Source organism: Ranitomeya imitator, chromosome 3, assembly GCF_032444005.1.
Source record: "Ranitomeya imitator isolate aRanImi1 chromosome 3, aRanImi1.pri, whole genome shotgun sequence".
Lineage (NCBI taxonomy): Eukaryota > Metazoa > Chordata > Amphibia > Anura > Dendrobatidae > Ranitomeya > Ranitomeya imitator.
The window spans coordinates 841,228,453-841,239,296 of record NC_091284.1 but is presented as its reverse complement, the minus strand read 5'-3'; the positions used below and the strand labels follow the sequence as shown (position 1 = coordinate 841,239,296).

General features: G+C 48.7%; 3 protein-coding genes across 4 annotated transcripts in view; 1 reads left to right on the top strand and 2 right to left on the bottom strand.

Moving 5' to 3' along the window:
* Positions 1-2,010: 2,010 nt before the first annotated feature.
* On the bottom strand, positions 2,011-3,874 carry LOC138671863 (retinitis pigmentosa 1-like 1 protein). Its single transcript, XM_069759992.1, has 3 exons — positions 3,181-3,874; positions 2,633-3,128; positions 2,011-2,575 (listed from the first exon to the last, which is right to left on the bottom strand). The coding sequence occupies exons 1-3, from the start codon at positions 3,872-3,874 to the stop codon at positions 2,011-2,013; spliced, it is 1,755 nt and encodes a 584-aa protein (XP_069616093.1).
* Positions 3,875-5,218: 1,344 nt separating this feature from the next.
* Positions 5,219-6,026, bottom strand: LOC138671862 (germ cell nuclear acidic protein-like). Its single transcript, XM_069759991.1, has 2 exons — positions 5,657-6,026; positions 5,219-5,598 (listed from the first exon to the last, which is right to left on the bottom strand). The coding sequence occupies exons 1-2, from the start codon at positions 6,024-6,026 to the stop codon at positions 5,219-5,221; spliced, it is 750 nt and encodes a 249-aa protein (XP_069616092.1).
* A 324-nt stretch (positions 6,027-6,350) lies between these two features.
* The window catches only part of FHIP1B (FHF complex subunit HOOK interacting protein 1B), a 50,189-nt gene continuing 45,695 nt past the window's right edge, over positions 6,351-10,844 (top strand). For both annotated transcript variants that reach the window (XM_069759601.1, XM_069759603.1), the window contains exon 1: positions 6,351-6,427. The gene's annotated coding sequence lies outside the window, so the exon portion shown is untranslated. The remainder of the gene's footprint in view (positions 6,428-10,844) is intronic.

Here is a 10,844-nt window from a genome sequence, read left to right as displayed (position 1 = left end):
TGAGAAGGTCCGCTGTATGACAGGGTCCGTTGTATGAGAGGATCCGCTGTATGATGGTGTCCGCTGTATGATGGGATCCGCTGTATGATGGTGTCCATTGTATGACAGGGTCCGATGTATGACGGGATCCGCTGTATGACGGGTCCGCTATATGACGGCGTCTGCTGTATGAGAGGGTCCACTGTATGCCTAGGTCCGCTGTATGACAGGGTCCGATGTATGATGGTGTCCGCTGTATGAGAGAGTCCACTGTATAACGGGGTCCGCTGTATGATGGTGTCCACTGTATGATGGGGTCCGCTGTATGAGAGGGTCCACTGTATGACGGGTCCTCTGTATGAGAGGGTCCGCTGTATGACGGGGTCCGCTGTATGAGAGAGTCCACTGTATGACGGGTCCTCTGTATGAGAGGGTCCACTGTATGACGGGGTCCACTGTATGACGGGGTCCACTGTATGAGAGGGTCACTGTATGCCGAGGTCCGCTGTATGACGGGGTCCGCTGTATGACGGGGTCCGCTGTATGAGAGGGTCCACTGTATGCCGAGGTCCCCTGTATGACAGGGTCCGATGTATGATGGTGTCTGCTGTATGAGAGAGTCTACTGTATGACAGGGTCCGCTGTATGACGGGGTCCACTGTGTGCCGAGGTCCGTTGTATGACGGGGTCCACTGTATGACGGGGTCCAGTTTGAGAGGGTCCACTGTATGAGAGGGTCCGCTGTATGAGAGGGTCCGCTGTATGACAGCGTCCGCTGCATGATGGCATTTGCTGTATGACGGGTCCGCAGTATGAGAGGGTTCGCTGTATGACAGGGTCCCATAGGGGTGGAGCCGCATATTCATCACTGTAATGAGCGGCACCATATGACGCTCACACAGGACAAGCTGTGGCGCTGAGAGGAGGCATCGTGGGAGCTGGGTATTTCTCTGCAAGCGGGCAGCCGCACGAGGGGAGGGAGGCGGGAGGTGACCCCAAACTTTATTTTTACCAAAAAAAAAATAAATAACATTGATTTTTCATTCCTTCTCTCCAGCGAACGCTGCTGGGGAGAAGGAATGAATGCTGGCTTCAGCACCAAAAGCAGGGGACAGCGCTTAACTGTAGCGCTGTCTCCTGCACGGTCCGTGTGGTCCACAGTCGGCACACGGCTGCCGCACGTGTGCCACACTGATGTCCCACGTGAGCACACGGACACAGATAACTCCGGTACCGATTTCTCCGGTACCAGAATTATCTGGACGTGTGAGACTGGCCGAGTCTCGCAGGTGAAATCCCTCCTCTAACGCCGACACTCCAGAGCGGAGCGTGCATGTATTGCTGTGCGGCTGGGATTTCACCTGCGAGACTCGGCCGTATCTCGGATGTGTGATCCTGGCCTTATCCTCACCCTCATCATCACCCTCAGCTCCACCCTCACCCTGAGGGCTCATACTCATTTGCAAGAAAAACGGACGAGTGCCATCCGATAAAAAATGTTAATCAAAGTTATTCAGTAGGTGACATCTTATCTGCAATTTTTTTCTCAGCTGAAATCGGACTGAGAATAACATCACAGCATGCTGCGCATCTCGGAAGAGACTCGCCAATGCAAGTCAATGGGCGCGAGAAAAAAATCGCACAACATACAGACCATCCGTGTTCTGTCCGTCTTTTACAGCTACGTTACCATTCTGTGGCACAGAACACTGGAAATGATCGTAGAAAAATAGTAGCAGAGGAAAAACCGCACGTCACACGCAGGCTCTGTGAGAAAAATCGCATTGTACTCGCATGACACTCGTCCATTTTTTTCGGTCCAGATTACGGACTGTTCTCTTTCTTGCAGATGGGTATGAGCCCTTAGGCCGGGATCACACAGCGAGATACGGACGAGTCTCGCAAGTTAACACCCTGCTCTGGAATCGGCACAGGGGAGCGGAGCGTGCAGCCGCACAGCAATACATGCAGCCGCGCGCTCCGGAGTGCCGGTGCCAGAGCACGGTATTAACATGCGAGACTCATCGAGTTTCACGCAAGTGAGTATGAGCCTTCACCCTCATTCTCACCCTCACCTTCACTCTCACCCTGACTCTCATCCTCATCCTCACCCTGAATCTCATCCTCATCCTCACCCTGACTCTCGTCCTCATCCTCACCTTCACCCTCACCCTGACTCTCATCCTCACCTTCACCCTCACCCTGACTCTCATCCTCATCCTCACCTTCACCCTCACCCTGAATCTCATCCTCATCCTCACCCTGACTCTCGTCCTCATCCTCACCTTCACCCTCACCCTGACTCTCATCCTCACCTTCACCCTCACCCTGACTCTCATCCTCATCCTCACCTTCACCCTCACCCTGAATCTCATCCTCACCTTCACCCTCACCCTGAATCTCATCCTCATCCTCACCTTCACCCTGACTCTCATCCTCACCTTCACCCTCACCCTGAATCTCATCCTCACCTTCACCCTCATCCTGACTCTCATCCTCATCTTCACCCTGACTCTCATCCTCATCCTCACCTTCACCCTCACCCTGACTCTCATCCTCATCCTCACCTTCATCCTCACCCTGATGGAGCCGCGCCCTCCGGAGTGCCGGCGACAGAGCAGGGTATTAGCATGCGAGACTCATCGAGTTTCACGCAAGTGAGTATGAGCCTTCACCCTCATTCTCACCCTCATTCTCATCCTCACCTTCATCCTCACCCTGACTCTCATCCTCATTCTCACCCTCATTCTCATCCTCACCTTCACCCTCACCCTGACTCTCATCCTCACCTTCACCCTCACCCTGACTCTCGTTCTCATCCTCACCTTCACCCTCACCCTCGTCCTCATCTTCACCCTCACCCTGAATCTCATCCTCACCTTCACCCTCACCCTGACTCTCATCCTCATCCTCACCTTCATCCTCACCCTGACTCTCGTTCTCATCCTCACCTTCACCCTCACCCTGACTCTCGTCCTCATCCTCACCTTCACCCTCACCCTGACTCTCGTCCTCATCCTCACCTTCACCCTCACCCTGACTCTCGTCCTCATCCTCACCTTCACCCTGACTCTCGTCCTCATCCTCACCTTCACCCTCACCCTGACTCTCGTCCTCATCCTCACCTTCACCCTCACTCTCATCCTCATCTTCACCCTCACCGAATCTCATCCTCACCTTCACCCTGACTCTCATCCTCACCTTCACCCTCACCCTGAATCTCATCCTCATCCTCACCTTCACCCTCACCCTGAATCTCATCCTCACCTTCACCCTCACCCTGACTCTCATCCTCACCTTCACCCTCACCCTGAATCTCATCCTCATCCTCACCTTCATCCTCACCCTGACTCTCGTTCTCACCCTCACCCTGACTCTCGTCCTCATCCTCACCTTCACCCTCACCCTGACTCTCGTCCTCATCCTCACCTTCACCCTCACCCTGACTCTCGTCCTCATCCTCACCTTCACCCTCACCCTGACTCTCGTCCTCATCCTCACCTTCACCCTCACCCTGACTCTCATCCTCATCTTCACCCTCACCGAATCTCATCCTCACCTTCACCCTCACCCTCTCATCCTCACCTTCACCCTCACCCTGACTCTCATCCTCATCCTCACCTTCACCCTCACCCTGAATCTCATCCTCATCCTGACTCTCGTCCTCATCCTCACCTTCACCCTCACCCTGACTCTCGTCCTCATCCTCACCTTCACCCTCACCCTGACTCTCATCCTCATCTTCACCCTCACCGAATCTCATCCTCATCCTCACCTTCACCCTCACCCTGACTCTCATCCTCACCTTCACTCTCACCCTGACTCTCATCCTCATCCTCACCTTCACCCTCACCCTGAATCTCATCCTCACCCTCACCCTGACTCTCGTCCTCATCCTCACCTTCACCCTCACCGACTCTCGTCCTCATCCTCACCTTCACCCTCACCCTGACTCTCATCCTCACCTTCACCCTCACCCTGAATCTCATCCTCACCTTCACCCTCACCCTGAATCTCATCCTCATCCTCACCTTCACCCTCACCCTGACTCTCATCCTCACCTTCACCCTCACCCTGAATCTCATCCTCACCTTCACCCTCATCCTGACTCTCATCCTCATCTTCACCCTGACTCTCATCCTCATCCTCACCTTCATCCTCACCCTGACTCTCGTTCTCATCCTCACCTTCACCCTCACCCTGACTCTCGTCCTCATCCTCACCTTCACCCTCACCCTGACTCTCGTCCTCATCCTCACCTTCACCCTCACACTGACTCTCGTCCTCATCCTCACCTTCACCCTGACTCTCATCCTCATCTTCACCCTCACCGAATCTCATCCTCATCCTCACCTTCACCCTCACCCTGACTCTCATCCTCACCTTCACCCTCACCCTGAATCTCATCCTCATCCTCACCCTGACTCTCGTCCTCATCTTCACCCTCACCGAATCTCATCCTCATCTTCACCCTCACCCTGACTCTCATCCTCACCTTCACCCTCACCCTGACTCTCGTCCTCATCCTCACCTTCACCCTCACCCTCTCATCCTCATCTTCACCCTCACCGAATCTCATCCTCATCCTCACCCTCACCCTGACTCTCGTCCTCATCCTCACCTTCACCCTCACCCTGACTCTCGTCCTCATCCTCACCTTCACCCTCACCCTGACTCTCATCCTCATCTTCACCCTCACCCTGAATCTCATCCTCATCCTCACCTTCACCCTCACCCTGACTCTCATCCTCACCTTCACCCTCACCCTGACTCTCATCCTCACCTTCACCCTCACCCTGACTCTCATCCTCACCTTCACCCTCACCCTGACTCTCATCCTCACCTTCACCCTCACCCTGACTCTCATCCTCACCTTCACCCTCACCCTGACTCTCATCCTCACCTTCACCCTCACCCTGAATCTCATCCTCATCCTCACCTTCACCCTCACCCTGACTCTCGTCCTCATCTTCACCCTCACCGAATCTCATCCTCATCTTCACCCTCACCCTGACTCTCATCCTCACCTTCACCCTCACCCTGACTCTCGTCCTCATCCTCACCTTCACCCTCACCCTCTCATCCTCATCTTCACCCTCACCGAATCTCATCCTCATCCTCACCCTGACTCTCGTCCTCATCCTCACCTTCACCCTCACCCTGACTCTCATCCTCACCTTCACCCTCACCCTGACTCTCATCCTCACCTTCACCCTGACTCTCATCCTCATCTTCACCCTCACCGAATCTCATCCTCATCCTCACCTTCACCCTCACCCTGACTCTCATCCTCACCTTCACCCTCACCCTGACTCTCGTCCTCATCCTCACCTTCACCCTCACCCTGACTCTCATCCTCACCTTCACCCTCACCCTGACTCTCATCCTCATCCTCACCTTCACCCTCACCCTGAATCTCATCCTCATCTTCACCCTCACCCTGACTCTCATCCTCATCTTCACCCTCACCCTGACTCTCATCCTCATCCTCACCTTCACCCTCACCCTGACTCTCATCCTCACCTTCACCCTCACCCTGACTCTCATCCTCATCCTCACCTTCACCCTCACCCTGAATCTCATCCTCATCTTCACCCTCACCCTGACTCTCATCCTCATCTTCACCCTCACCGAATCTCATCCTCACCTTCACCCTCACCCTGACTCTCGTCCTCACCTTCACCCTCACCCTGACTCTCATCCTCACCCTCACCCTGACTCTCATCCTCACCTTCACCCTCACCCTGACTCTCGTCCTCACCTTCACCCTCACCCTGACTCTCATCCTCACCCTCACCCTGACTCTCATCCTCACCCTCACCCTGACTCTCATCCTCACCCTCACCCTGACTCTCATCCTCACCTTCACCCTCACCCTGACTCTCGTTCTCATCCTCACCTTCACCCTCACCCTGACTCTCATCCTCACCTTCACCCTCACCCTGAATCTCATCCTCATCCTCACCTTCACCCTCACCCTGACTCTCATCCTCATCTTCATCCTCACCCTGACTCATCTTCACCCTCATCCTCACCTTCACCCTCATCCTCACCCTGACTCTCATCCTCACCCTCATCCTCTCACCCTCCTCCCTGTGACAATCAGTCGCCTCTTCCCTCCCGGGTGGCGCTGTTGTTGTACTTCTGGCTTCAGCCTCTAGATGGCAGTGCTGGATTCAGTCTGACACTTGCTCAGGGCAGCACACAAAGGTCTCTGGGAAATGTAGTCCGATAGCCGTACGTAACCAAGATGAAAGAGCCACAGAAAACTACAACTCCCGTCACGTATCAGATTCAGGGAGAAACCATGCCAGTTACTACACGTCCAGGCATGCCTAAGGAATGCGCTTGCGCCACGGGGAGTAGGCGGGGCCAGAATCCTGCACCTTCAGAGCGGAGCAAGATGGAGGCAGAGAGCTGCCGAGAGGACGGAGCGGAGCGGGGGCAGGTGAGCGGCGGACAGGAGTGACGGCAGCGCCCGGGAGCGGACGAGGGGCGAACACCGGCCACACAGAGGCACAGCGGGGAGTGTATATAGATATCACCTGTGAGGGAGATATAGAAGGGGGGGGTCACATGTGGGAATATATATATATATAGGGGTCACCTGTGAGGGAGGGGTGATATATATATATATATATAGGGGTCACCTGTGAGGGAGGGGTGATATATATATATATATATATATAGGGGTCACCTGTGAGGGAGGGATTATATATATATAGGGGTCACCTGTGAGGGAGGGGTTATATATATATATAGGGGTCACCTGTGAGGGAGGGATTATATATATATAGGGGTCACCTGTGAGGGAGGGGTTATATATATATATATAGGGGTCACCTGTGAGGGAGGGGTTATATATATATATATATATATAGGGGTCACCTGTGAGGGAGGGGTTATATATATATATATAGGGGTCACCTGTGAGGGAGGGGTTATATATATATATATAGGGGTCACCTGTGAGGGAGGGGTTATATATATATATAGGGGTCACCTGTGAGGGAGGGGTTATATATATATATATATAGGGGTCACCTGTGAGGGAGGGGTGATATATATATATATATAGGGGTCACCTGTGAGGGAGGGGTGATATATATATATATATAGGGGTCACCTGTGAGGGAGGGGTTATATATATATAGGGGTCACCTGTGAGGGAGGGGTTATATATATATATATAGGGGTCACCTGTGAGGGAGGGGTTATATATATATATATATATATAGGGGTCACCTGTGAGGGAGGGGTTATATATATATATATAGGGGTCACCTGTGAGGGAGGGGTTATATATATATATATAGGGGTCACCTGTGAGGGAGGGGTTATATATATATATAGGGGTCACCTGTGAGGGAGGGGTTATATATATATATATATAGGGGTCACCTGTGAGGGAGGGGTTATATATATATATATATATAGGGGTCACCTGTGAGGGAGGGGTTATATATATATATATATATATATAGGGGTCACCTGTGAGGGAGGGGTGATATATATATATATATATATATATATATATATATATATATATATATATATATATATATATATATGGGTCACCTGTGAGGGAGGGGTTATATATATATATGGGGTCACCTGTGAGGGAGGGGTTATATATATATATATATATATATATATAGGGGTCACCTGTGAGGGAGGGGTTATATATATATATATATATAGGGGTCACCTGTGAGGGAGGGGTTATATATATATATATATATGGGGTCACCTGTGAGGGAGGGGTTATATATATATATATATATATAGGGGTCACCTGTGAGGGAGGGGTTATATATATATATATATATATATATATATATATATATATATATATATATATAGGGGTCACCTGTGAGGGAGGGGTGATATATATATATGGGGTCACCTGTGAGGGAGGGGTTATATATATATATGGGGTCACCTGTGAGGGAGGGGTTATATATATATATATATATATAGGGGTCACCTGTGAGGGAGGGGTGATATATATATATATATATATATATATATATATATATATATATATATGGTCACCTGTGAGGGAGGGGTTATATATATATATATATATATATATATATATAGGGGTCACCTGTGAGGGAGGGGTTATATATATATATGGGGTCACCTGTGAGGGAGGGGTTATATATATATATATATATATATATATATATATATATATATATATAGGGTCACCTGTGAGGGAGATATAGAAGGGGGGGGTCACATGTGGGAATATATATATATAGGGGTCACCTGTGAGGGAGGGGTGATATATATATATATATGGGGTCACCTGTGAGGGAGGGGTTATATATATATATGGGGTCACCTGTGAGGGAGGGGTGATATATATATGGGGTCACCTGTGAGGGAGGGGTGATATATATATATATATATATATATATATGGGGTCACCTGTGAGGGAGGGGTTATATATGGGGTCACCTGTGAGGGAGGGGTTATATATGGGGTCACCTGTGAGGGAGGGGTTATATATATATGGGGTCACCTGTGAGGGAGGGGTTATATAGGGGTCACCTGTGAGGGAGGGGTTATATAGGGGTCACCTGTGAGGGAGGGGTTATATATATATATATATATATATGGGGTCACCTGTGAGGGAGGGGTTATATATGGGGTCACCTGTGAGGGAGGGGTTATATATATATGGGGTCACCTGTGAGGGAGGGGTTATATAGGGGTCACCTGTGAGGGAGGGGTTATATATATGGGGTCACCTGTGAGGGAGGGGTTATATATATATATATATATATATATATGGGGTCACCTGTGAGGGAGGGGTTATATATATATATGGGGTCACCTGTGAGGGAGGGGTTATATATATATATGGGGTCACCTGTGAGGGAGGGGTGATATATATATGGGGTCACCTGTGAGGGAGGGGTTATATATATATATATGGGGTCACCTGTGAGGGAGGGGTTATATATATATATATGGGGTCACCTGTGAGGGAGGGGTGATATATATATGGGGTCACCTGTGAGGGAGGGGTGATATATATATATATATATATATATATATATATATGGGGTCACCTGTGAGGGAGGGGTTATATATATATATGGGGTCACCTGTGAGGGAGGGGTGATATATATATGGGGTCACCTGTGAGGGAGGGGTTATATATATATATATATATGGGGTCACCTGTGAGGGAGGGGTTATATATATATATGGGGTCACCTGTGAGGGAGGGGTGATATATATATGGGGTCACCTGTGAGGGAGGGGTGATATATATATATATATATATATATATATATATATATATATGGGGTCACCTGTGAGGGAGGGGTGATATATATATATGGGGTCACCTGTGAGGGAGGGGTTATATATATATATATATATGGGGTCACCCGTGAGGGAGGGGTTATATATATATATATATATGGGGTCACCCGTGAGGGAGGGGTTATATATATATATATATATATATGGGGTCACCTGTGAGGGAGGGGTTATATATATATGGGGTCACCTGTGAGGGAGGGGTGATATATATATGGGGTCACCTGTGAGGGAGGGGTGATATATATATATAGGGGTCACCTGTGAGGGAGGGGTTATATATGGGGTCACCTGTGAGGGAGGGGTTATATATATATGGGGTCACCTGTGAGGGAGGGGTTATATAGGGGTCACCTGTGAGGGAGGGGTTATATATATGGGGTCACCTGTGAGGGAGGGGTTATATATATATAGGGGTCACCTGTGAGGGAGGGGTTATATATATATATGGGGTCACCTGTGAGGGAGGGGTTATATATATAGGGGTCACCTGTGAGGGAGGGGTTATATATATATATATATATATGGGGTCACCTGTGAGGGAGGGGCTATATATATATATATATATATATATAGGGTCACCTGTGAGGGAGGGGTTATATATATATATGGGGTCACCTGTGAGGGAGGGGTTATATATATATATATATATATATGGGGTCACCTGTGAGGGAGGGGTTATATATATATATATATGGGGTCACCTGTGAGGGAGGGGTTATATATATATATATGGGGTCACCTGTGAGGGAGGGGTTTTATATATATATGGGGTCACCTGTGAGGGAGGGGTTATATATATATATATATATATATATATATATATATGGGGTCACCTGTGAGGGAGGGGTTTTATATATATATATATATGGTCACCTGTGAGGGAGATATAGAAGGGGGGGTCACATGTGGGAATATATATATATGGGGGTCACCTGTGAGGGAGGGGTTATATATATATATAGGGGTCACCTGTGAGGGAGGGGTTATATATATATATATATATATGGAGTCACCTGTGAGGGAGGGGTTATATATATATATATATGGGGTCACCTGTGAGGGAGGGGTTATATATATATATATGGGGTCACCTGTGAGGGAGGGGTTATATATATATATATGGGGTCACCTGTGAGGGAGGGGTTATATATATATATATATATATGGTCACCTGTGAGGGAGGGGTTATATATATATATATGGGGTCACCTGTGAGGGAGGGGTTATATATATATATATATATATATGGGGTCACCTGTGAGGGAGGGGTTATATATATATATATATGGGGTCACCTGTGAGGGAGGGGTTATATATATATATATATATATATATATATATATATATATAGGGTCACCTGTGAGGGAGGGGTTATATATATATGGGGTCACCTGTGAGGGAGATATAGAAGGGGGGGTCACATGTGGGAATATATATATATGGGGGTCACCTGTGAGGGAGGGGTTATATATATATATATATATATATATATATATATATATATATATATATATATATATATA

What these genes read in the sequence shown, in the direction of transcription:
- LOC138671863 (XM_069759992.1), bottom strand. Translation starts at nt 3,874, where the DNA reads ATGAGGACGAGAGTCAGGGTGAGGGTGAGGATGAGATTCAGGGTGAGG. An exon ending in GATTCAGGGTGAGGGTGAAG is followed by an intron (nt 3,129 to 3,180) that starts GTGAGGATGAGA and finishes GTGAGGGTGAAG; the next exon opens with ATGAGGATGAGAGTGAGGGT. An exon ending in GAAGGCTCATACTCACTTGC is followed by an intron (nt 2,576 to 2,632) that starts GTGAAACTCGAT and finishes GGCACTCCGGAG; the next exon opens with GGCGCGGCTCCATCAGGGTG.
- LOC138671862 (XM_069759991.1), bottom strand. Translation starts at nt 6,026, where the DNA reads ATGAGGGTGAAGGTGAGGATGAGGGTGAAGATGAGTCAGGGTGAGGAT. An exon ending in GAGTCAGGGTGAGGGTGAAG is followed by an intron (nt 5,599 to 5,656) that starts GTGAGGACGAGA and finishes GTGAGGGTGAAG; the next exon opens with ATGAGGATGAGAGTCAGGGT.